The following is a 27,364-nucleotide window of genomic DNA, read 5'->3' as shown; positions in this document are numbered from 1 at the left end:
GCACAGATAAAAAATTTTAAATGTTGTGTTCTCTTAGCGTGTTCTCTGCTCTGTGCCACAGGGGGCAGTATTCAGCTCTCAATATCCTGCCTCCGACACTGATATCTATGGTAGCTGATTAGTGTTGACCTGCTTTCAGGGCCACCCTGTTCTTTATTATTGGCCTTAGTTATTCACTTTGGGTTAATATTGTTTTGCATTATTAAATCACCTTAAAAAATCTTTAATAAAATGCTAATATTTCATTATCTTAGTATTACGACATGAAGATATTTACCATATTGTAAGTTTCTTGAAATTTTAATGCTTTCCTTAATTCTGACATATATTATTCAGGACAGCTTGCAGCTCTGACGCAGGACATAAATCAGTGAGCCTATAATCTGTTAAATATTGATAGCACCAATAAAAACGAATTCTAGTGACGTTTCCCATCAGAGGTGCAAAAATAAATACTGTAAACAATGCTGCATGTCTAGACCAATGGGAGGTCAGTGGGCATGTCTGGAACAACATAATGTCACTTTACTGTGCCAGTGTCTGGTCTCTTTCTGTCTCTTAGACTAGTTATCCTGTGTACGTCAAACTCTCTGCTACTCTGAGGGTGCTCTCTCAGCCTTTCATTAAAATTCTATTTAGGATGAATTTTTTAGGTTTTGATCATCCATTCATTTTATACAGCTGCTTCTTCTGGACAGGCTTGGAGACTATCCCAGGCAGCATAGGGCACAAGGCTGGGCTACACCCTGGACAGAATGCCAGGCCATCATATAGTACACACATGTACTTACTACGGGCAATTCAGGAATGCCAGTTAGGCTAATTACATGTCTTGGGACTGTAGGAGGCCATGAGCGTACCTGAATGGAGACCCGCATGACATGGGGGGGACATGCAATTAGCCTTAAGCACAGCTCCACACAACTTCTGATCAGTTTTTTGTGCTTTTTATAATGGCAAATGCAGCAAATTTTCTATGCTCCAGCATGGTATCGAACGGTATCACGGTTTGTAAGTTTTTCAAAATGCCTTCATAAGCGCTATATGAATCTCTGCTAAGAAACTTTTTGTTGGACCTTGTCTGCATTGTGGTTTGATCAGATTATGCAGATTAAGCAGATGAATAATCCACAAAAGTATGTCATGATTATGCAGACCCAGAATGCACTTTGTAGATTCAGTGTGCGGTCCATGCTGAAGATGACAGTAATTGGCCATTTAAGTTGTAGGAAACCAAAGGACCTGCACCTTGTAAGATGGGGAGAAATGGACCGACCTACATTCATGCCAAAAACAGCAGAGAAGAAGCTCAGGGTTGTTAAATATCAATGACACCAGGAAGCATTTGGTAGAGGAACCAACACAGATGAAGATGAGAAGAAACATTTGAACATGAGATGAGTCTCTGTGGGAAAACAGAACAGTCTGACTTTTAGGATGAAAGAACAGTCATCCTAATGAGCCACACATCCAAGATGAATGCAGAGGAACCCCAACCAGTCACCACAACCATCATAAATTCATGATGAACTGAAGGAAAGAGGGAGAGTTTGTAAATATTTCATAGCACTTCCAGCATTGTCTTCTGCATTCACTCTAATGTGAGTAAAATTAAAGCAAGCAACATTGAACATTCCCTGTGTGCTATAAATATTTCAGATGTTTCACAGGAGATCTACTCAGTAGTAGAAAGCTACATAGTGCCCAGGTAGCATCAGTGTCCAGATTCACCAACGTCAGGTTCTGTGGTCTAGTGAATTTAGTAGACGGTTGGTTATTTCCAGAACATCTTTATGAATATATTAAATAATATTACACTATATGGCACAGTTTACATGTCCTCCCTTGTCAGCGTGGGTTTCCTCCAGGCATTCCCCTTTCCCCCCACAGAAAACGGGTGAAGTTGTCCCTTGAAATCGCCCTTAAAATGAAAGTGTGTTCTAAGAAGGACTGGCTGGTTACCATGTCCTATAGTTTGTGCCCTATGTTTCCAGGAATAGGCTAAAAGCTCATGCCTGCTCTGGATGAGTAGATATGAAAATGGATGCATGCAGGGATGGATGGCTGGATGTATGCAAGCACAATTTTTTGGTGACTTTGCAAGCCAATTTCACTTCATATCTCAGAATGGGGGGTGAAGCTTTCCTGGGGCACTGCATGGACTACCACATGCATACCACAAATGTACATAATCTTCTGTTTACCAGATTTGTGGCTATGAAGTGGTCACTATAGTACATATTTCGATGCTATGGTTGTCTATTCAGTTCAAGACCGAAATAGCATGGAAAAACACAGTTTTAAGACACCTGTGGCACCCTAAAGAGTGACAGTAGGGACAATTTAGGTCCCATATGGTTTGCGAGTGTATAGCCTTCTCACTTAGACAGGCACTCAAAAAAAAACATAGTGTGCCACAGTTCCTGGGTCATGCCTCCATCTCAGCACCAGTCGTCCTTGTGTAAGCGTAGCTCATTAGCAAGTTAAGCTGGCAGAATGTGATCTCATTTGGAGTGCACGTGGAGCTAGTTTTTAATTTGTTTGGTAGCAGCAGAGAGGCGTGTTGCGTTTCAGATGGAATCTGGCTCTTGTACATCCAACTCATAACGTTCTTCAGAATTTTTCAGATACAGTAAAAAGAGGTGGAGCAGGTGCCAAGAGACTGATGCGTCGTGGGGAGATAGGTGGCATAGCTATCGACGAGGAGAGATGAGGCGCACATAGCTTCAAGTCTCATTTTCTCAAGGATGAAGCAGAAAACTAAAATTAATAAATAGCTATCAGCCATTTGTTATGCCGTGAAATGGACAGAATTCATATATAAAAGAAAAATTACCAACAATTCACTTTACTACCCTATCAACTTTTCCGGAATCCTCTTAGCTGTTATAGATCTTTACGCTGGACTGTCTCTGACGTATTAAGAGCGAGAATAGTCACAGTAAATATTAATGAAGCTCAGTGGAGATGATGTCCATCAGTCGTGATGTCCATAGATCAGGTGAAATTAGGTTCAATCCAAGTGCAAAAGTGAATAAAAAGTTACCACCTACCACGCTATACTGACCAGCTCATCGACAAGTGCTGAGAAAGACGGAACTGCAGTTATTACTCTGATTTAGTTTATATTCATTTACTGAGTGGTAAACCCTGACTGCGAGCACGTGACTGCGTGGCGTTTTGGAGATTAAAAGGTGCTTTTTCATGGGCTGTGTCTCTGCAGAAGTCCAGGCAAACTTATCTGGGCACACACAGGTTATAATACGGAATGTTTTGATATTTCTGGTTTGGCCTTTTTGACAGTTTTAGAAATATTTATATGGGTTGGTAATATATACCTTTTCTCTAGCTGCTTACCCAATGTGAAGCTGCTCTGAGACGGGATGCGGACAAGATGAGGCACTCTATCATTCCATTGGAAACTGGGAATTAGGCTGGAAAATAAGTTTTTTTAAGTGATTTCTAACACACGCTGTGTAACATATATTGTTTTTATTCACATTTGTTTACAATGCATTGTTTTTTTAGAGAAAAAGCTAAGTGACTTGATGAAAAAAATGAACACCCAAACAATGTTTGGTTATAACCTATTCAAGCAACATCAAATGCTACTATTGTTCACAGACATACTTACTCACACACATAAACATACAGGTATAAACATACAAGTTTCCCTGGCTATCCTAAAGTAGAGCTTTCCTATGAAACCATTTGCAAGCCAAAATGGCGTAAAACAAAGAAGCAATTAAGATTATTTCATACTGTACATATTTCATACAGTACAGTCATGCATGGCTTATGCACAGGGACACATTCTGAGAAATGCGTCACTGGTCGAATTTGTCCTTCTGAGAAGATCATGGAGTGCATTTACACAAACCTAGGTGGTATAGCCTACTACATGCCTAGGCTAAATGATATAGCATAGTTAACAATACAGTATTGTAAACACATTAATCAGTGACATAGGTGAGTAATGCACTGAGCTGTGACATTATGACAGCTATAAATTCACTAGGCCATAGAAATGTTTCAGCTTCATTATAATCTTATGGAACCATTGTATATGTGATTTGTTGTTAACCGAAATGTCATTATGCGACGCATGACTGTGTGTTTATGCTTGATGATGAACAAACGGCAAATGCGATTTTCACTTTTCTCCTTTTTTTGTAAACATGAGAATCTTCTCCAGATTTACCGAAAATAAGCGCTAATGTAGTGAAGTGGCATAAAGCAAATGTTTGTAAAGTGGGGGGTAGCCATTAGATATTCAGACAACGACAAGATACAGTTTGTCAACCTCAAAATGTACCCTTGCTTCAATCTATTACATACTTCAAATGTGCAAGTTTTGTATTTTAGTTTTTTACTCTTGGAACAAACACAGGTGATTAAAGCTTAATACTGTACATGTACACTCACTGGCCACTTTATTAGTTACACCTTGCTAGTACCGGGTTGGACCCCTTTTGCCTTCAGAACTGCCTTAATCCTTCGTGGCATAGGTTCAACAAGGTCCTGGAAACATTCATCAGAGATATTGGTCCATATTAACATGATAGCATCACGCAGTTGCTGCAGATTTGTCGGCTGCACATCCATGATGCGAATCTCCCGTTCCACCAAAGGTGGAAGCCTCAGTTTCCTGTTCTTTGCTGACAGGAGTGGCACCCGGTGTGGTCTTCTGCTGCTTCTGCTGCCTCAAGGTTCGACGTGTTGTGCGTTCGGAGATGCTCTTCTGCATACCTTTTTTGTAACGAGTGGTTATTTGAGTTACTGTTGCCTTTCTATCAGCTCGAACCAGTCTGGCCATTCTCCTCTGACCTCTGGCATCAACAAGGCATTTTCGCCCACAGAACTTCCGCTCACTGGATGTTTTCCCGTTTTCGGACCATTCTCTGTAAACCCTAGAGATGGTTGTGTGTAACAATCCCAGAAGATCAGCAGTTTCTGCAATACTCAGACCAGCCCGTCTGGCACCAACAACCATGCCACGTTCAAAATCACCTTTCTTCCCCATTCTGAAGCTCGGTTTGAACTGCAGCGGTTCGTCTTCACCATGTCAACATGCCTAAATGCATTGAGTTGCCACCATGTGATTGGCTGATCAGTAATTTGCGTCAACGAGCAGTTGGACAGGTGTGCCTAAAAAAGTGGCCGGTGAGTGTATATCCCAGTGGCAAGTCCATTGAGCTGACGCAGCAGTCGTGAATGGCAGTGAAAGGACAATGCTCAGGACAGATCTACTTACAAACACATTGTTGTGTCACACTGCCTAACAGCATGTTAGATTAGATTATGACTGACGAAAAAATACAGCTCTCATAGTCACAAGGCTCATGTGACTGTAACTGAGTGTGATCGCCACTGCTTGAACAATGGGTCAGTTGTAACAGTTGTACCTTAGACCCATTAAGTTGATGTTCGGTTAATGTTATTCTCAGGTGGAATGCTGTTTCCTTACTTACTTTCTACTTCATCTTACTTTCCTTACTTCCTTCCTACTCTGAAAAATAGGTTTGCTATTGCTTCCAAAAAGAAGTAAACAAGAAGAACTACCACTTTGAACACATATCCAAGCCGAACATCAAAAGACAAGATAAAAGAGTAATTATTAAAGGACACTTTAACTAGAGTGACTGCTCAGTGTCCTCGCTGGTTTATGTTTAAATCTGGAACAGCTCATTGATTTGCACATGGAGACTCTAGCAGTGAAATAAATTAACTTATTATCCTACAAAGGGAGGCCAGGGACTATTCCATGTGGGATCTCCGCACACGGCTGCTGGGCATGTGGGTGTGTTTTTGGCTGGCAGCTGTGAAGGTCACATCATCTGTCCTATGGGGGCTCAGGAGGGTATTAAGCTCTTCTGCATCGTGGCATTTGATTTGACGTGTGAAAAGCGGGTGGAGCTGGTGGGGATGTTAATCGGGGTCACACCATTACCTGTCCTTTCTGCTTCCTGACTAATGCAAGGCTTTTGTATGAAGCTCAGCTAATATCGGCGAAGAATAAAACCGCATGGACAAAACACCCTAACAAAGTGCAATTTGACATTATTTTGTTAAAGACTTTGACTCAGATGCTAGTTCTGTTATGACTTAATACAGCTGAACGTTAAAAGTAGCACCGTTCATAAAATTCTCACCATTTATTAATGTCAAGCTACAGATGGTTAAAATGATGCCACAAGGTACAGTCTTGCACTGTATTACTGCATTACTAAGCCATAACCACCTCAGCCGAATATGTTATTCTGTGAAAAAAAAGTAAACAAAAGAGAGAGACGGAGCCAGCTGGACTCCTTCAGAAGGGAACAACGTAACGCCTTACCCAGCTGTCCGGCCAGACTTGGGAAGCTGTGCTCTAGCACCTTGGGCGCTCCACTCTGTGGTCCTTTTTGTGTTTACTCTTTTCACTCACTGTACTTGTCAGAGACAGAGAGGACAGAGGTACTGTCCCCAAGATCTCTGATTGTCCTGACAAAACAGCACGCCCTTGTGTGTGTATCTGCGTTTGTGATCTGCATGTGTCAGTATGTGTGTTTGTGTGTCTGTCTGTTACATGTATGTGTGGTGTCCATGTGAGTGTGTGTATTTTTTTGTAATTATTACCAAAATTACTATTATTAAAATTATTATTATTACCCGATTTCCCCACAATACGATTAAAAACATGTAACTTTTTACTTGTGGGAACATTGATAACCTCAGTTTTATAAAAATCTATGAATGCAGTTTGAATGCAACCCAGACTAAAAATGCCAAAAGTCTTATATTTTGTACGATTACTTATGGTTAAGATTAGGTCTAGATACGGGTTAAGGTTGTCATTGTTGGGATTAGGGTTATGCCCATAGAAATAAATGGAGAGTCCTCACAAAGATAGGAATACAAATGTGTGTGTGTTTGTGTATGTGTGTGTGTGTGTGTGTGACTACCAAGGGGGCTACAGATGGGTGCGGATCTCTCTGCCTGAAGCTGGGAAAGTCTTTTATGTAATTTCCTGGGTAATTGAGGTCAGCTCACCCAGTGAGGGAGAAGTGGCAGTTCCAATAGGAGAATACGGCCATTTTCTGGCATTTAAATTCACTCGAATCAATTATTTATCTGCTATACACAACAGCATAGGCTGAAGAATAACGCATCATCATTGGCTGGATCATGAAATGGCAATTTTTCTGTACAAGGCCCTGCAAATAGAGTGAAGTTGTTGCGTAGCAACATTTGACAGAATTAAATTTGCGTTGGATTGATACGCCGCCTAATTATGTTAGCTACGCCAACCTTCTATTCATTTTTATGCAAATGCAGTATAATGATTGACTTAATCATTTTATAATCCGATTTAAACTCACGTTTGATTTATTGAGAAATTAATGGGGCTCGCCCTCCAACAGTTCTGTTCTGGCTGGTAATGAACGCAAGGGGAAGTGCAAACATTGGCATCTGTAAACATCGGTGTTACTAGCAGGTATCACATCTGTGTTTATGTGCTTAGCGGGGACCTTGGAGCCCAGGGGATGCAGGGCTATCAGAAACACAGGCATACGCCCCCTGGAGGAAATTCTGTGGTCTTTCAACCCATTGCTAATACTCGGGTTGGTCTATCACAACTGCTAAGAAAAAAAATCCATGGTCCAATGAAAACTGACGCGGACTGCATATCAATTAACCTAAGTTTATGACTCATAGATGGAGTTGCAGCATAATTACCGCTTTTTAATACTTTTTTCCTGTTTTATCTTCTTTTCCTTCTTATTTAGTCAGTGAGGAATGTAATTCCTCAATAGGGATGGAATAACCAGCATGAGTATTCCGGCACAGTTCACAAAAATTTCTCCTTAAATGCTCTCTGCCCCGAAAGCTTTCTGGTGATTGTCCTTAACTTCGCCACCACACAGAGAGGCTGAAAGCAGGCCTTTCGTCTCCTGCCAGGTGGCCTCTACACCTCGATGGCTACTTCCATCGTGTAGCTGGCCTTATGCAGTGCTCTCCTCATCTTCCTTCTCTTTGCCGAGCTGGTCCAGTGTCCATTAAATCTGTTTCCCTTGCTGCAGGGCCATCACCGACGTTCCTATTTATCGATCTGCGTTTTTCATAAAAATTCTTATGACTGAGTGACTGGCATAATGACTCATTTTGAGTATCCAGTTGGGTATATATTAAAGCAACCTCTAAATCTGCTAATTCTGTTCATTTGTCCTCTTTGACAGCTGTGCCATCCGCAGATGAAGAAAAACTGGCTTTTCACACTGTTACATATGTGGGAGTTTGACTAGGATGTATTTGCTGTTAATACTGTGTTTAACTGACACCGTAACCTAAAGCTGTAATTTTTCCAGTTGATGCACTATGGGGAAGGTGCTTGGAACCCTTAACCTCTGAGTCTCATAATTTCTGTCTCTCTCTGCCCACCCATCCCAGGTGCTATCGCTGGGTGCCGATGTCCTCCCTGAGTACAAACTCCAGGCTCCCCGCATCCACAAGTGGACCGTCCTGCACTACAGTCCCTTCAAGGCGGTGTGGGACTGGCTAATCCTGCTGCTGGTGATCTACACGGCCATCCTGACGCCCTACTCTGCTGCTTTCCTGCTGAGTGACCAGGCAAACGTGGCCATGGAGAGCTGCATCTACACGTGCACTCCGCTTAGCATGGTGGACCTCATCGTAGACATCATGTTCATCATCGACATCCTCATCAACTTCCGCACCACCTACGTCAACATTAATGACGAGGTGGTGAGCCACCCCGTCCGCATCGCAGTGCACTACTTCAAGGGCTGGTTCCTCATCGACATGGTGGCAGCCATTCCCTTTGACCTTCTCATATACCGCAATGGGGAGGAGGTACGTGACCTCAATTGCACCATGGGTAATGTAGTTTCTGATGTGGACTGGAAGCGGTCACATGCTGTCGGTTTCTAGTTCAAATAGTGCCATAAAGTAGCTGAATCTGTTTTATATTAACATGAGTGCTGATAGTAAGATGTAATACTTTCTTTTAAAATGATAGGGGCAGGCAGTAGCAGGTAAGACATCAGAGCAAATTACAATCTTCACGGATACAAGTACATATAGGAAGTCATTTGCATGAAAGACTAGCAGAAGACTAAATTAATCTTCACATATATAATCTGAGGTTTTAAGTTTAATAAAGCCATTCAGGATATCCACTTGTTCTTTTACCCTCTGATGATTCGTCTAAATTACACATTTGCATAAGAATAAACTCATATTAAAGTGTTAATGTGAAAAGCCTTATCTCAGTACGTCCTAAATCACCAGACAAAACCCCCGTTCACTGCTGGTACACTCAGTCAGCCTGTGTGCAAACGGCATCTGTAATGGTTCCTTGCAGGTATAATGTAAGAATAAAGCATTAGACAAAGAGGGATGTTTGGTTTCAGCACTGATAGGGACCAAATCAGCCCCCAAGTATGTTTCTTTTTTCCTGAACTCCGGTTTCATAATGCAAACATGCTGTATAAAGTATATGCAGCTACATTACATTATCTACTGAGGTTATGAAATGTTTTTATGAAAGAAGATTATTGTCCTTGCGTGAAACAGAATGCATGACTGCATGGGAAATAATTTCCCATAATTTAACTTAAAACATACTTTTATCATGCACCACATAAAATCAATCAAAAAATAACATTTGGAATTTTGGCTTGTATTTTACAAGCAATACGTGAAGAAGGGAGCAATGGAGCACAGTATTCCACAAATCACACAGCCTCCGTATACAAATGGATTGGTTTCATTTGGGATTTAAATGTCAGTGCAGTTTGTAAACTAAGCCCTTTCAGGATAGTAACATCAGAGATCAATACAAAGAAGATAAAGGGTGAGAAAGAAATGCCACCTGACCGGTTATTTGGCGGGATGGAGACCGGCTGTCAGCCGGTAGGACGGGCGTCTCTTTGGCCTACCCAGCCCGGGTCCTAACCAGTAAAAATAGTCTCCTTTAGCCTGCCCCTAATAGATTTGTCACGTGGACAGCAGGAACTTCTCAAGACAAGTGTAATCTGTAGGAAAGAACAGGGACGGCCAACAGCCCTGTAAAACAATGGATGTGGAGGATTTATGACCTGACATAAATCAGCGGCTGGCGTGCTTGCGCCAGGCTCGGTGCGTTTGCTGGAGCTCAGGCTGACAGGGCGCCCGTGTGCGGCACTTACACACACAAACACCTGGATGTCCTTGCGGCCTCTCTGCCTCATTGTGACTCCAGCCAAATGACGTTCTGTCTGACTATCTGCACCACCGTCCTCATTGTGAGCGGAACACATTCCTATCTGTCTGGCAGTTATTGGATCCTTGTGTACGGGAGAGTTAATCAGATCCTATTTATGCAGCAGACAGTTCTGGGATGGTGCTTCAGAGTATGTAACAACAGATGTGTGTGACGTGTGTTTTGGAGGCTGAAGATGGACGTTTATTCTGCAAAATTTCGTTTAAAAAGGGAGCAATTGGGGATTGAATTAATTTAAATTTAGAATGAAATTCATTGATCCCAGACGGAAATTTTAATGCATAGATAAGTGGGCATGGTGAATACATACGTGAATTCAGTACAAAACACAAAGTGCAAAACAGTACACATAGTGCACAAAAAAAGGGACAGATTACACAAATAGAATCCTGAAAAGCAGAATAATATAAAATATTAATAAAATTGCTAAATATTGAGAAGGGGGAAAGTAGTAATTAAATAAATTGCCACGGTAATGTGTCATTAAAGAATACGGATAGTACCAGACTATGCTGTTGTAAGATGATTGGCTGCCTGAAGGGGTTATGGAAGATGGGGGTCTACACTTTGGGGGTGGACTTGGACCGGCCTCATGTTACAGACATCCTGGTCTCTTTTTAGGGAAAGGACTTAAGTTCTCATATTGTTACAGGCTGGGTAGTGGGTCTGGTCACCTGACTTTGCCCACGCCACAGGTGTCCCGGTCCCATCTGTCTTGCTCAGTGGGCTTCAGACAGAGAAACAAAACGCAATTACATTTATCAAAACCAGGAAACTAAAACTGGTCCCTTCAAAGAAGGAGATCCTTCTGGTAATACTCCTGGATATAATTCTTCTGGGAAATAATGTGTGGTATATATTATCTGCCTCGCTTGTATATTACTTTGGCCAAATGTAACTGTCAAATATGTAAATGTATTAATAAATATAAAATATACAGATCATGCGATTCTTGCACATGTAGCTTCCTGGTTAGTCTTTTGAACATCTGCTTACCGTTCCTCCCTAGACGACCACTCTGATTGGCCTGCTGAAGACGGCCCGCCTACTGCGACTGGTGCGAGTGGCTCGCAAACTGGACCGGTACTCGGAGTACGGTGCGGCAGTGCTCTTTCTGCTCATGTGCACCTTTGCCCTTATCGCCCATTGGCTGGCCTGCATCTGGTATGCCATTGGCAGCGTGGAGCGCAACGGCTCCATAGGCTGGTTGCACTCGCTGGCTGACCAGTTGGGGAAGCCCTACAATGAGACCATCCAGGGCTCGGGCCCATCCATCAAAGACAAGTACGTCACAGCACTCTACTTCACCTTCAGCAGTCTCACCAGCGTGGGCTTTGGCAACGTGTCGCCCAACACCAACTCGGAGAAGATCTTCTCCATCTGCGTCATGCTCATCGGTTGTAAGTCAATCCTCCATCATGCCTTGGAAGTTCATCTGTCCATCCATCCTCACTTACCCAGTACAGAGTCAGAGTAAACCTGGAGCCTATGTCAGGAAGCACAGGGCAGAAGGCAGGGGGCACCCTGTATGGCAGGGCTCTGCAAATTTGTCCCTCGATTCTAAATCCAGGTTTTGTTTTCAGTAGTTAGTTTAATAGTTACTAATTCTGATTGGTCACAGAGGCTGCATACTTGGTTCGCATGAAAAGGAAGGCTGGAAAATCAACAGTGTTCAGACCTTGAGGACTGTGATTTGAATAGCCCTGCTGTATTGGATGCCAGTCCATCTCCAATAGTATAATCAAGTGTTGTATTACTGGAGATAAAGGGTTTTATTTTCAGTATTATTGGTGTGTTCCTTTTGAATTGGGAAGTCTGACTTCCTAGTCGAAAACTTCAACTGGACCTCCCCCTGAAGTCAGAATTCTGACTTGGAATTTTTATTTGCACTTCTGTCATATTTGTATCAGTTTAAATTGGTTGTACACACAGATTTGTCTAACCGCTATCTGTGGACATGTTGCTATGGTGTTTGAATGCACAAAATAATGCGTCATGCAATATTTTCTACTGGTATTGATAAATAGCTTTGCGACTTGTACTGGAACGTGGTTAACTTGGGTCTGACATCGTGTTATGCAGCAATAGTATCCCATGGATGAATGAGATCATCTGTAAATGTGCTGTAGTACACAACACCATCCTCTCTTTTTGGGATGACCTGTGCAAAGGCTCCCATGCTAATTAATCTGGGACCTCGACATCATCACTGGACCATGTTTCGTATGATCACTACACTGACCTCTGAGTTGAAGCCACCCTTCTTCCTCATGATTGACCTACATTATAGCCTTGGCCGGAAACTTGCAGACTTGCTTCTCACTAGAAATGTAGCCACACATGGATTCTCATCCCAACGTTCTCTGGCACCATTGTGAAGGCAACAACCCTTGGTAAACTGGCAATAGGCCAAAAGCCATTAGCATGGTCCGAGGATAGCTACAGGGCTGTAAGAATCAATCAAAGGAGCTTACCCAGATGGTAAAGAAAGAGCATTTGCTTAAGGAATTATGCAATTCTACTAGTAATTACAGCAGCCCAGCGTGCAACAATAGGCTCACAGTGTGTTTAAGGAAATTTGCTTGATGACCATCATCCTCTGATTCATGCTGTCATGCTGGGAGTCACTGGACTTAACACCCCTGTAGCTGGAGACCAGGCCTGAGGGTGCTAATTACTAATTTCTCACAGTCCTAGACCACGGTTACCCAAGTCCCCTCAGGAGGGGGCTGTGATACTGTCCTGAAGCTCTAGCTCTTCTGCTGCTACGGCTGTCCAATTCCAGGTTGTGTCATGACTTTTGCAAACGATATGTGCCAGTGGGCTTCGCTCCTGTGCAACTACAGAGGCAAGAGGAGCTGGGATTTTCGAAGCTGCTGGTAAATTTACAAATATATGCAAATGAGCGCTATGTATGTCAGAAGGTTATATAGCCATGAACTGAAAAAAAGAAAACAAGCAAATTTATGCATCTCATATCACTGAGGCGCCAGTCCAAGTCAGTAAATTCAACATTTAAAACATACAAATATTGAACATGCAGCAGTGGTTATGAATATGGCACCAAGGCACCAATGAATCAGACCTATGCTATACTATGATTACCATGATAAACATACTCTTACTCATCCGTCCCTTTTTAATAGCAAGTTTTTCAGCCTGGGATTGCAGTGATCTGAGCCTCAAGAATCTCAGGGTTTAAAGTGGGTTACATCATCAGTAGAGATGCCGACACAATTTAATTCACAACTCTGGTCTGTTTTTCCCAAGTGTTCTTCCTTGGCGTGTGACTTTTGACCCCCTTGCTCTCTCTTCCCTGGGCAGCCCTGATGTACGCCAGCATCTTCGGCAACGTGTCGGCCATCATCCAGCGACTGTACTCGGGCACGGCACGCTACCACACGCAGATGCTGCGGGTTCGGGAGTTCATCCGCTTCCACCAGATCCCCAACCCCCTGCGCCAGCGCCTGGAGGAGTACTTTCAGCACGCCTGGTCCTACACCAACGGCATCGACATGAACGCGGTCAGTGTGCCTCGCTCATGCATCCAGGTTACCTTGCTACTCCCTAATTACCATGCAAAATCCCAATAGTGTCCAAGTATTCCTCCTACCACTAATCTTGTCAGGACTGTAGTGATCTATCATCATGCTGTCTTACAACTGATTCCATGGGCATAAATTACAGGGAGGGGATGGGGGGGTTGTAAGCCCCCCCAATAAATCAAAACTGGCTAATACAACCCCCCCCAATAATCATGTTTCTCCCGTTATGGGTGGAGACATCAACCCCTCCCCAATGTTCCAGCCAAAGTTACGCCCTTGCCTGACACCAAGGCCGTAGAGTTGGGTATGGATGGTAAGGGGAATATTGTGGGAGTTCCGTGTGTTTAGGGGCTGGTTTTGTCCCTACCAATGTTGAAACCAAATGTATGCCCTTGGCCTAATTCTTTATTCTTACATTATACCAGTGTCTCTCAATCCAGTCCTAGGGGAACCCCAGTCCCATCCATCCTTCCATTTTCCAAACCACTTATCCTACTGGGTCGCGGGGGGTCCGGAGCCTATCACGGAAGGCATGGGCACAAGGCAGGGAATAACCCAGGATGGGGGGCCAGCCCATCACAGGGCACACTCACACACCACTCACACACACAGGCACACCTACGGACAATTTAGCAACTCCAATTAGCCTCAGCATGTTTTTGGACTGTGGGGGGAAACCAGAGTACCCGGAGGAAACCCCACAACGACATGGGGAGAACATGCAAACTCCACACACATGTGACCCAGGCGGAGACTTGAACGCGGGGTTCAGAGGTGTGAGGCAACAGTGCTAACCACTGCAACACCATGCCACCCCTGGAGCCCCAGTCCGGGACTGTATATTTTCCTATCCAAGCACTATAGATACCTTTATAAATATTTATAGCCATGTTTATAATGCTTTACGACTTTTGAAGCTCTTATCTATAATGCACTATAGATACCTTTATAATGCATTATAACGGTCAGTATAAAAATATAAAAATTAATAATCTATAGTGCATTATAGATAAGAGCTCCAAAAAGAATTTGTAATACATACAGCTATAATTTCTTTTTATACATATGTATAGCCATGTTTATATCGCATTATGAATGTGTTTATAAATAACTAAACATGGCCTTATGTAAAATGTTCCTCAAATACCACTGGCATTTATATTTAACAGGAAACAAAAGTAATCGAAATACGTGCAGCTCTGCCGACACCCCACATGCACGCTCGATACACATTATCTGGGACATGCTGTCTGCTGAACCACATTAAATTAAGACCGTCATCGCAAATGATCGGAAAATTTATATAACAGTTCTGGGAGCCGTTGCAATGCAGCATTCTACCGTAAACCTCTACACATTAATTTAATGGAACACACAAATGAAGAAGGCTCTCTCATGAGGGACCGAGGGAGGCATCACATGAGAAAAAAGGCATCATGATTATTTCCCCCGATGTTGTTTGCCTCACAGTTACTCCATATTTCCCGGGTATCAGATGTCTCTACAGACCCAAAGGATTCTGGGTATTTTGTTGCCATTGAGAACGTCAGCTTCTTAAGCACTACCTGAGAGAACGATGTCCCCCGCGCCATTCAGGTACTGAAGGGCTTCCCCGAGTGCCTGCAGGCCGACATCTGCCTGCACCTGAACCGCACACTGCTGCAGAACTGCAAGGCCTTTAAGGGCTCCTCCAAGGGCTGCCTGCGCGCCCTGGCCATGCGCTTCAAGACCACGCACGCCCCGCCCGGTGACACATTGGTGCATGCTGGCGATGTGCTCACTGCCCTCTACTTCATCTCCCGCGGCTCCATCGAGATCCTACGCGAGGACGTGGTGGTGGCCATCTTGGGTGAGGATATGGGCCAGCTGTTTATGCAGGCTGGGCAGTTTATTTTTGATTCTGATGTTTGCAAGCTTATGATTAATCCTTTGTAGGGTACAAACTGAACATACCTCACCACTGCAGACATGAATAATCGCATAGTGCTTGTGCAGAATTTTTTTTTTTTTTATATATATATACTGTGCCTGTGACTGGTAAGTCAAATCCTGGAGATGGTCGAGTGATTTTTCCATTGGGCCCCTTAAGTGAGGCCCTTAACCCCAATTGCTCCAGGGACTGGCTGGCCCTCAAACGTATGTTGATTTAGATAAAAGAAATAATGTACGTGTTTGAAGCATTAAGTCTAATTTCTCACTAGTTAATGCTGGTGAGCTGTGTTGGGCATACAAACACTGTGAATATTTACTCCATGTTTTGCTAATGGAGTACATTTCAATGGTGCTGTACACTGTTATCATTGACTATACTGACTGATCAGACGGTTTGATCTGTGTGAAAATGAAAACACGATAGACTCTGCATTTCACTGTGACGCATTGTGGCCGACTGCTGTACTCCAGGCTGCTGCAGCCGTGTTAGCATTGTTGTTCATCTGCCGCTGCTTGGCTTTGCTTACAGTGCCACATGCTGGACATATTGTGTAACAACAGTCCATTTTATTTGTATTGTACAGCAAATCACACACACTAAAAATTTGGATAAGATGCAAAGCAAAGGCTTCATTCACATTATAAGCCTCATTGTTCAGTTCTGACTTTTTGCTCAGATTGGATCTTGATGGCTCACAATCATTACTACAAGTGACCTGTATCTAACATTAATGTGAATGGATCTGTCCTCCGAAAATGCATGAATTTGCACACTGGCATGTTTTTCCATGAGACATCTGTGTCATTCCAATATGAACATTTTCATACATCTGACATGGCCATGAATTGAATATGTATCCAATCTAGGACCAAATGCAAAAGTGACTCCAATCTGATATGAAAAGATCAAAAGACTTCTGTGTCCATGCAGCCCTGAAAACATCACATCTGTGTCACATTAAGACAACAAATAAGATTTGAATCAGTTTAGCCTGGAAATGTGAACGTAGCCAAAAACAATATGTTAAAAAGTACAGGAGAAATGTAGTGAATACTTGATGGTTTGGTGATGCTCTTCCCAACTGCTGCTTTGCATACTCCCTTTTTCAGAGTTGAGTAATTCAGGTCCAGAGAGTAAAAGTCCAGACCAGGATTTTGTTTCAGTCAACCAGTTGAATACTCTGTGACTGTGACTCTTTATGCTCAATTGGTTGGTTAAAACAAAATCTTGGTCTGGACTTTGACTCTCTGGACCTGAATTACCCAACTCTGCCCTTTTACAATAGAGTAATTCTTACATTACCTTAATAAATGGTCTACACTAAACCTTCTGCAGAGTGATGCACTGCTTGGTTTGCTACAGACAATGCTATGCAATACCATGCTGCATATGGAGCAGTTCCCTTGAAGTTACAGTTCAATTGCTTGCTATAAAGTCACAAATTAGCATATTCTACTAGACACTCCGTCTTGACTTCAATGTTGAAGTAACCTGTGTCCCTTTCATGCACTGTACACAGGCAAGAATGACATCTTCGGTGAACCCATCAACCTCTACGCACGACCTGGGAAGTCAAAGGCGGACGTGAGGGCACTGACCTACTGTGACCTGCACAAGATCCACCGTGAGGACGTTCTGGAGGTGCTGGACATGTACCCCGAGTTCTCTGATCACTTCTGGAGCAATCTGGAGATCACCTTTGACCTACGTGATGTGAGTCTTCTCCTCTTCGTCTGTTTTGATTTTGTAGAGTAATGGATCTGTCTACGCATGTGGGATACATCCTCCAGTTTGTAAACATCCCATAGTCAGGGACAGCAGTTGCCATAGTGCTAAACATTATGGTTTCAGAACCCTAAAGGTTGCTGAACCAGGTCCTAGGAAGGACAATCTTGCAATGTCCTTGACAAAGATTTGTGACAGGCTTATTTAACAAACAGCACTTGCAAAACTTTACATTAGGGGGCTCTGTGGGCTAAGCCTGTGTGCCTGTAATCAGAAGGTCGCAGGTTCAAACCCAGCCTCAGACTGCGGGTCCTTGAGCGAGGCCCTTAACCCCCAGCTCCCTGGGCGCTGCTAGGGGTGGCAGCCCTTCGCAGACAACTTCCTCTATGAAAAAAGAGCAAGTTGTGGGAGGCGTAAAGACAATTTCCCTACGGGGATCAATAAAGTATCGATTATTATTATTATTACCATGTCTTTATTGAACAAATGGTTCAAACAATCAAAGGCATTGATGGAAAAAGGCGATTTATTTTTGGGTTAAACATTGGCAATAACCTTTATTGGCAATAACCGTAACCAAGCCCTTTCTGTAGCTGCTAATCTGCACAGTGGTGAGAAGGTATTTTGGTCCATTCGTCTATACAAAATGTTTTCAGTTAGTGTATATTTTTAAGGTGTCTTGCTTGAAAAAGCTTCTTCAGATCATGCTGCCACATCTTAATGGGATATTTGACCTGAACCGAGCCAGTAAAACATCCAGTCTTATATTTGGGTCATTACACAGGGCAACTGGATGAAAAATTTAATAACACAAGGATTTATAGTATACTTGAATCGAGCAAATTAATATATTTGTCTTTGTTATGGTTGGTAAAATTGTCCTTTGCAAAGGGCCTTTTCTTTGGGCTAAGAAGGGGGATAGGCAGGTTGTAATGGCTACCCAATAAATGAACCTTAGTGACATTAATGGCTTGTTTTGCTCATCATTGCTGTCTTAGGTATGGTGGTGCGCAATAATTCCAAAAATATCATAATTAAAATCAAATGTGTTTTCCACATGGTTATTAGACCACAGAATGCATCTAAATGGGGATTGGGGGTGGGGGGCAAAAGGTCATGCCCACTTGTCTGTTTGGTTTTGAGTAATCCTTAGCCTCCTCGTTTTCTTCTAAACTGTCGAAGCCTGCTAACCTCCCAATACACTTGTGATGCCTTGTGATGCATGTTGAGATTTGACCGATGCTGATGGGGTGACATATACCGTCTTGAATTACATCTGATTGGTATATCAAATCACAACACTCATTGAATATCCAGTATCGTTTGGCTTGCATTGCTTTAAAATACAAGTATTTATTAATAACGGTTTAGTGGTTTGCATTAACATATCTGTAGGTAATTTTTTATGATTGTTTATTACTACATTTTTAACCTGATCCATGCATGAAAGTAACTGCCGCTTTATACAGTGACTGACCTTTTTCTGGAGGCATGTGCATTAAGGTGTGAAGTCTCTGCCTACGACAGGCCGCTCAGGGTGTGAATTTGGGCAAATGTCTCTTTCTCTTCCAGACTAATATGATTCCCGGCTCTCCGAGCAGCGACGAGTCGGACTGCATCGGCTTCAACCGGCTGCGCAGACGGAAGCTGTCCTTTCGGCGCAGGACCGAAAAAGGTTACCATGACGGCATCGGGTCATTTCCTTGGCTGATCGCATGGCCTTCAGGATTGGCCGTCACCAAGTTTAAGCCCCGCCTTCATAGATGTACATTGGATGGGTGGGTAAATTGGATGAAATATTCCTCCCTCAGATGACGAGAAAGTTGGTGAGATCAAGACGTCTCAGAGACCAGTCCGCCGGGCAAGAAAGCAGGCCGTCAGCAACCAGACAGAGTGCTGTACGGTAGAGTGGGAGGGGCCACGGAGTTCCGTGTCTTCTCACTCCAGTGTGGAAGAGGGGAAGGAGTCATTTCTCACCTGCCCCGCCCCTCCCTCCGCCCTCCTGGAGTTGCCAAGGGAACTGGGAACACACGTCAATGTGAGCGACGCTCTGGAGGTGGACGGGGAGCCTAAGACTGGCAGCACCTGCAATGCGCTCTCCGGTGCGTCACGTCCATCCTGCTTGTGCTGCTCTGGTTCTAAAACCCATTCCTGCTCTTTGCCTTCATCGGCCACAAAAAGTTATACCTGGGCATTATTCCCTGAATGAGCTGCATGTCACATTTGCAAGGATAAGATCAAGTGCCCTTTTACATTATTATTAATATTAAAGTTAAAGTATTTTGCCATAGGTATCTGGTCACAGTAAAAGGTCTTTGATGATACTAAGGACCCTTGAGTAACTTTATCTGCGATATTAATATCTGTACCTGTACAAAGGGGTAAAAATGTTAGCTGCCCTGAATAAAGCATCAGATAATAATTGAATGCAGTTGCATCAAGACCCTCCCTGGAGAAAATTATGAACTTTAAATTTCACTATTAAAACTGGGTCTCTCTCTCTCTCTCTCTCTCTCTCTCTCTCTCTCTCTCTCTCTCCCTCGCCATTGCTTAGGTGCATTTTCCGGAGTGTCTAACATCTTCAGCTTCTGGGGTGACAGCCGCGGCCGGCAGTACCAGGAACTGCCCCGGTCTGGTCCGGCCTCCTCTCCCACATTGGCCACACCAACCTACGGCATGGCCCGCTGGCAGCGGAGCCAGGTGGAGAACCGGCTAGAGCTGCTGCAGAAACAGCTGCACAGGTGGGTGCAGATGGCCGGTGCAGCAACATCCAATCACGTGAACTGAGACAGAGTTATAGCTTCTGAACGCAGGATCTGTCATTGGCCAGGTCACACGAGACTTTTTTGGGGCGTTTTGGGGAATGAGGAGATTAGCGCATGAGCAAAAATAACATGACCAACATTGTTGCTGTATGGAGAACAGGAAAGTAAGAGCCAGTAGGGACCTGTAGATTGAAGGGTGTCAGCTAAAACTTCACAAGGACCTTGAGGAAAGTACTTCACCTGAAATGCAGACAGCCCACCCCTCCCTGACATTGTAGGAGTCTCCTGCATATTGGGCAGCAGCACCCTGATACCCGCAAATCATGTCCCAGAAATCTGTCATCTCATTCTTCACTAGCGGTAATATTATTACTTAAAACTACTGCACCTGCCAGACATTATATTTTGGTAACTGGTATTCTGACAGAATTTTTAAAAACGACGCTATTCCAATATTTCCTGGTAAAATTTTCAGGGCTTTGAACGGAAACACCATGATATACAGTGTGGTATTACCGTATTACTGCCCGAGCCTGTTAAAAACTGTGCCTTAAGTGCATAATGGTGCTAGATAATCCCTATATTGTGCTGGCCAGAGGTGGAAAGTTCATGTCTAGAAAGTTCAAATACAGACCAAGATTTAATTTCAACCGGAGTACTACATGCTGGTTGGTTGGAACAAAGTCTTGGTCTGGATTTCAACGTTATGGATCTGAAATTTCCACCTCTAGTGCCAACCAAACTGCTGTGTGAGACCTTGTATGAGCCTGATTAAAAGGATGGAAAATAAAGATGACCCAGGAGCCTCAGCATAAAGACTGGTTAACCTTAACTTAATGTCGCTCCTTGTGTCCCTCCATCTGCAACATTTGTGTTATTTTCTATTATCTGACATCCTTCTACAGTAGGTTGATTTTTCTGTAATCTTAAATTAAGACTCTTCCATCCGGAGAGTACAGAGAGGCAGTGCTGTGTTCTGTCCAGTCATTTGCTGCACTATTCATTTTAAATACCTTTGAAACCAGTATTTTCCACTCGTCCATAAAAAGTACAATCTATCCCGTGATGTATCTGCTAGAAGCTGACATCAGATCAATACAGCACCCCTGTAGTTCCTCACAAATATCCTGCACATTTAAATCAAGGAGGAGGGTGTCTTCTGGGCCCAATGACCTTCGCGCGGACGCATGGTGAGAAAGGCGGGGGTCTGAGCCGTCTGCTTGTACCCGCAGGCTTGAGATACGCATGTCCACCGACATCAGCACCATCATGCAGTTGCTGCAAAGGCAGATGGTCCTGGTGCCCCCTGCCTACAGTACGGTGACGTCCCCCCCGCAGCCGTCGCCCTGCTCTGGTCCCGGGGAAAGGCTGGTGCAGCCGGTCCCCCCACTGGAGCCCGACACCCTGCAGTCGCTCTCACAGGTGAAACAGCAAGAGGTCATGTGGTCTGATAGCAGCAATCAGTCTTAAAATCTGGACCTTGATTCCAGACCCAGGCCGTGTTTTCAGTTCTCCCCACTAGTTACCATAATAATTACAGATTTTTTTTTGTCTCAGGCCCCTGAAAATTTATTTTTCCATTAACTGATTTGTTCTGTATTTTCGTCCCATATTTCTATTAATTGAAAGTTTCAAATCCTGGAATCATCCCTGGTTAAAGTACTAGAAAAGAGCAGCATCACATTGCAATGAGATCATGAGGGGTAGTTCTTTGCACCTTTTGTACACTTATTTCAAGGGACTAACGCCTTTATGATTGAATTTATTGCGGTTGTAGGTCTCTCCAGTTTAGTTTTAGACTGATGAGGAGCCAAAGTACTGAGAACTCGAACTCCAAGTCTTTGTTTTCTGACATATCAAATTCCGTGGCGCTACTGACCTTCCTCTCAACTGTGATGTCTTCTCCCCAGATCCTGATCTCTCAGAGGTCTGAGGAATCATCTTCCAGGTTGTGCGAGTCCCAGAAAAGTACGGTAGAGCCTCAACCCCTGGGTTCCCCACCGGCCGCCCTCAACCAGGAGGCAGGGCTCTCTGGCCTGGCCGGTCCCCAGTACTGGATGGACGGGATAACAGGGACCCCCGTGGTGGACCCTGAGGCACAGCGGAGGCTGTCGCTGCCGGGGCAGCAGGTGGCTCTGGATTCACGGACGCCGCAGAGGCACATCTCTGACCCAGGGAGCTAGGCCCTCCTTGGAGCATCTCATCCAGGTCTTCCCTGTAGTCCCTCCACGTCAAGGAGGAGACCACCAGTGCTCACCACTTCCTACTTGCATTTCCATCAGCTGTGGGAGTTTCCTAGGGTGCTTCCCACCTACCTGCACCACACTATCCTGCCAACCCCTCTTCTTGGCTGATCTGAGGAACCACTGGAGATTAGAGTTTAGGCCCATCTCCATCTCCGGCTCTTCGTCCTCCATAGCAGGTCGAGACACTGCAAAGAGTGCAGTGAAGCGAAAGGCTACACTGGATGAACTTTCCCTTTACTGCTGAAACTGGCGTCGGAACAACGAGACAGACATGCACAGCGTAGGCGCTCAGCCCACCTCTCGTCCACGTTGCTTCCTGACATTGTTAGTGAACTTCTGCGTTAGCTGGCCTAACAGATGTGTGGCTGCTGCCCCCCCTGGAGTCATTTCCCAAAGTGCATCCACAAGATGGAATGTGGGTTTTAACTGTTGCTGTGGGGGAGTGGGGTGTTCAAAGCCATTAATTACTGGTGAACATATCACATTCTTAAAATAAACCTTGTACAGATTTTGAATGACAGAATCCTCGAACAATATGCAAATTCAACAAGAGAATTGTTAAATTATTACAGGAGTGCATCGATTTTCAGTCCAAAGGTATGCTGTAGTTTGCTATGGCCTGTGGATCACAATTCATTTGCGTGGTGATACGTTGGATCCCACTACAGCAATATAATGTATAGAGAAAGAGTTCTTGCTCATGAAGTCCATAGTTTTCTGTTAATCACCTTCCATGTCTTCTTGATCCATTCTCTTGGGCAGGTGGTCCTTCTCCTTCAGAGGTGGCATAGCAGAACTCCTCTGGTGTTCATCTTGGTGAGTGGATGGCAGGTTGTACTTTGAAAGATGGTTGATTGTAATGTACTGCGTTGCACAATGAAATGAAGGTATTTATTGTCTGTTTTTTATTTCTTGGGTCTTGTATCTCCTTCAGTAACCAACACGTATTCTTCTGTCGCAAAGAAAAATATAAGGATTTCTCTTCTGATGGATGAATATGTGGATCCTTTCCCAAATCCATTTCTGTGTAGTGAAAACATGACAAAACAGCTTTTAAATGGACTTAACCCTCACCAGAGATTCCATTTGGTCAAGTTACACACCTCAGTTTGTAATGAACTGTAACAAGGTAAAAGTTGAGCTGTCAATCTGCTGTATGACCACATATTTGCCAAACCCCAAAATCCATTGGAATTATGAATATTTTTTTCTGTGTATTAGTATGTATTTTTACAAAGTTGACTGAACATGAGTCTGAAAATCCACAGCTTGTCCATTATAAAAATAAGCATTGATTGGTCCAAAGCTGGACTGTCGAATTCCAGTCCTGACAGGCAGAAGGTTTTTGTTCCAGAAGAGATTTTATTAATTAACAATGCATCGTCCCTCCCCATCTATCCCAGGCAGCATAGGGCAAATGTCAGGGGCACAGCCTCGATGGATAATCACACTCTTTGGGTGATGTGAAGGTGACACAGAAGGAACAGGGCTGCCCCCTGAGTGAGTCAGCTTATTCATTTTACAGCAACTGACTTCCTAATTAAAAAAAAAAAACTAAACATGGTTCAAAAATCAGCCTCTCGGTTTATAAACTAAACACATTGCTTGTAGACCCACTGCAGTTTTAATTTGTCTGTGATTTCATTTGACCACAATAAAGGTGGTTTACACAATCGGTACTGATCAGTAAAAGTCTATTGGAACTTATAACAGAGTACCCTGCAATTCCCTCCTGGACTTAAGTTTCACTGCCCCTTGCAACAATTCCAAATACCTTGCCAGTTCCAAGGTAGAGCTTAACTATTTATTTTCATTTGAGCATATTTTGTGTTTTTAGAAACTTTAACCATACCTTTACAGGCATTATTAGCACAACCTGTTAATCCCATAAAGCTGATTCAGTTATACTTGGCAGGTATGGATTTTAGTGTTGAAAGAGGATGGGGTGGGGTATTAACGACCCCCAGTAATGTACTGTAGTATTGCACAATGGACATGTGTAAAGTGCAAGCCAAGTGTTTCACCCATGTCTGAGGGTCAGATGGATTTCTGAAGCACTGTATAACATGCTTTACCAATTAACAGAAACCTCAGTCCTCAAACTGTGTTTTAACCTGTGTATATGTACTTAATGTAAAGACACCAATACTGCTTCAGTCTGTAAGAAAAAAAAACATTTAAGCACATGACAGTAACACTTTGGAGTTTTCTATCCCTAATGCCAAACTGAGGGATGATTTCACTTTCCACTTCAACCTTCAACCTATCCTGTGAATCAGATTGTCTTGTTTCCTCTGATTCAGGTCCATTTCCTTTCTGCACTACTCTGATACTTGCCCTATTGTTGGGAAACCGCTTTCCATTGTTGGTCTCTGCTTAATTTCTGACATAACCTCTGACCTGTATTATAAAGCATGATTTCTTGCTTAACTCGATGATTTGTTGGATTTAAGGCAGTCTGGGCTAAATGTGAGTGAACAAAGATAAAGTCCATTTAAACTGGGTTACCTCAAATACCTCACAAGCTATCCAGTTCAGCAAGAAATCCACCTTCATACAGGCCCCTGTTGTAAAAGTAGCTTTGTTCTGAAGTTTCCTTACATGAGGGTGTTTTGCTTCCTCAATTCATTCAACTTGTTCGCTCAGGCATTTGAAAACTGTACTGTCTGTCACCTTAACATACAAAACCTAGGAGCTGTTTCACAAAAAGCAGGGTTTCTTGCTTAGCCAGATGACTTGTCAGATGTAAGATACCCCGGGTTAAATCGACTTTATCTATGTTCACTTACATTTACCCCAGACCACCTTAAATCTGACAAGTTGTCCGGCTTCTTAATACCAGCCCCTAGTCTTCATCTTAGTACAGGTATCTGCAACAAATCACCTGTAACATAATTGTTACACTGCCTCCTACAAAGGCATGCTGCACCCTTTAACGTTTGGAAGATTGTCATTTAAATCTGATGCCTCTCAGTAGACGAGACTGTTTTCATATCGATGGATGTATCTGACATAAGTCTGGCATTTGTAGATACTCTGACAAATATTTTTCCCTAAAATAAGTCTACACTAGATTTTTTATTGCCTCTTCCCTGTATATGAGAATCTTGTAATGGAATCAGCCTTGGCACTCTTGTAGCCAGTACTATGCAGAAACTGTCATATCCGTGGCATGCTCCAGAATGCAAACTGTAGAAACGTTTGTCCAGTTTTTAACAATCATATTCATGATTATATTAATATTAATAATAATGGTGATGGTGACGATCAAAATAATGAAGATGAGATTTAAAAAAAATCAACGTTGTGCACATTTTATTTGCATGCTGCACTGAAAACAGAGGGACGAGATCGCTCTGGGCCACTGGTTTCTGGATTGTCTGAGGCACACGTTAACCTGCTGTGTCAGAAAGCAGCAAATGCATACTAACATGCCAGAAGGAGACCTGAAGAACAACAGTGAGCCCAACACCTCAAGAAGAATTAATTCTATAGCCATGTTTATATCAAGCACCAGTGAATTGGAGGAAATAAGTTACGGGGTCTGTGTGATGGTACCATAAGCGGATGAAATGTCCAACTTTTCCTTCAATAAACCTCTTTGAAAGCAAATATATAAACTGTCTTGAGTTATGTGCTTATTTTACTCGCGATCATTTTTTACTATTATCTTACTGTTATTACTAATTTGTTGTAATTATTTTCCCCTGAAAAAAACAATACATTATTGTAAAGTATACGGATGTCAGTCACACCCATACGAAACACCGGTGAAGAGCATTCATAAAATTAACTTAACTCCGTACTTTATATTATACTGAGTTTCACATTACCTTACTCCAATAAGCCGATCACGATCGTGGTTGATATATCGCAGAGTGGAGTCCGCAGGGCAGTTATGGAAGAGGTCTGGAGACAACGGCATCTGAGGTGAAACAAGGGGTAATGGCCAACGATGGATATCCGGAACTTCTCCAGAGCTCTAACACCAAAATTCAAATATCAAGATGAGAGGCAAAGTCGAAAACTAACCGAAGAGACGACACCAGGACCCCCCGCGACGCAGTAGGATAAGCGGTTTGGAAAATGAATGGATGGATGGATGACTGTAAACTGGAATGTCGTTTCTTTTGTACAGTAAATAAATCCGACTTTAACTATGATCAAGATTGAACGGTAACGCTTAATATAAGGGGACGTGTCCCCCTCACATTTCATAATTATGTCCCCCTGCACAATATCTGAAACCAATATAAGGTAATGAACAGTATATTTTTACAAGCATTTTATAGGCCTATGTCGTTATATTTTATACACATAGTATTTTGAACAATATATAAATCAGTTAAAAAAATAAATAAAAGAAAAAAAAATCTGCGATCAGTTTAAACTAGCCTATATACAATACAACGAATACTGTTTTTAAAACTAAAACCTATTTTTATTAAACATAAAAAGGATTAGCCCTAGCCCGACAATAAAATATCCAAAGGACCCTGCCCAGAAGTAAACTAATTTAAGAACGATTTTTTTTTTAACTGAAAAGAATCCATCTCCACAAATCCTAAAGTATATCAGCCATGGAAGTTTGGGGAGATGACGACATTAGCTTAATAATGTTTTTCGCCCCGTAAACCATGCTCACACTAGAGGGCGGTGTTACCTCGGGTGCCTTGAAACACATCGTGCGCTGCTGATTCTCCTCGTAACTTTTTATATGTAGTTTTGTGTTTTATATTTATATAATCATATATTGATCCATCAGATTTCAAGCTCTGGATAATTAACTCAGGTGTAAATATATACCTACTAAGGATGTGAGGACAATGCAGTGATTTGTTATCTCTAAACAGACATACAATTAATCTTTCCGAGTTAAAGAATAA

General features: G+C 43.0%; 1 protein-coding gene across 3 annotated transcripts in view; it reads left to right on the top strand.

Moving 5' to 3' along the window:
- kcnh2b (potassium voltage-gated channel, subfamily H (eag-related), member 2b) overlaps positions 1-26,090 on the top strand; it is a 133,556-nt gene extending 107,466 nt beyond the window's left edge. For all 3 annotated transcript variants that reach the window (XM_048976800.1, XM_048976801.1, XM_048976799.1), the window contains 10 exons: positions 8,431-8,853; positions 11,274-11,664; positions 13,589-13,788; positions 15,406-15,658; positions 17,262-17,455; positions 19,040-19,142; positions 19,279-19,569; positions 20,022-20,208; positions 21,465-21,654; positions 22,143-26,090. In XM_048976800.1, the coding sequence (XP_048832757.1) occupies positions 8,431-8,853; positions 11,274-11,664; positions 13,589-13,788; positions 15,406-15,658; positions 17,262-17,455; positions 19,040-19,142; positions 19,279-19,569; positions 20,022-20,208; positions 21,465-21,654; positions 22,143-22,415 (2,505 nt within the window). In that variant the 3' untranslated portion in view covers positions 22,416-26,090. The remainder of the gene's footprint in view (positions 1-8,430; positions 8,854-11,273; positions 11,665-13,588; positions 13,789-15,405; positions 15,659-17,261; positions 17,456-19,039; positions 19,143-19,278; positions 19,570-20,021; positions 20,209-21,464; positions 21,655-22,142) is intronic.
- Positions 26,091-27,364: the final 1,274 nt, after the last annotated feature.

The sequence above is a fragment of the Brienomyrus brachyistius genome, chromosome 15, assembly GCF_023856365.1.
Source record: "Brienomyrus brachyistius isolate T26 chromosome 15, BBRACH_0.4, whole genome shotgun sequence".
NCBI lineage: Eukaryota > Metazoa > Chordata > Actinopteri > Osteoglossiformes > Mormyridae > Brienomyrus > Brienomyrus brachyistius.
This window is presented reverse-complemented; position numbering and strand designations above follow the sequence as displayed.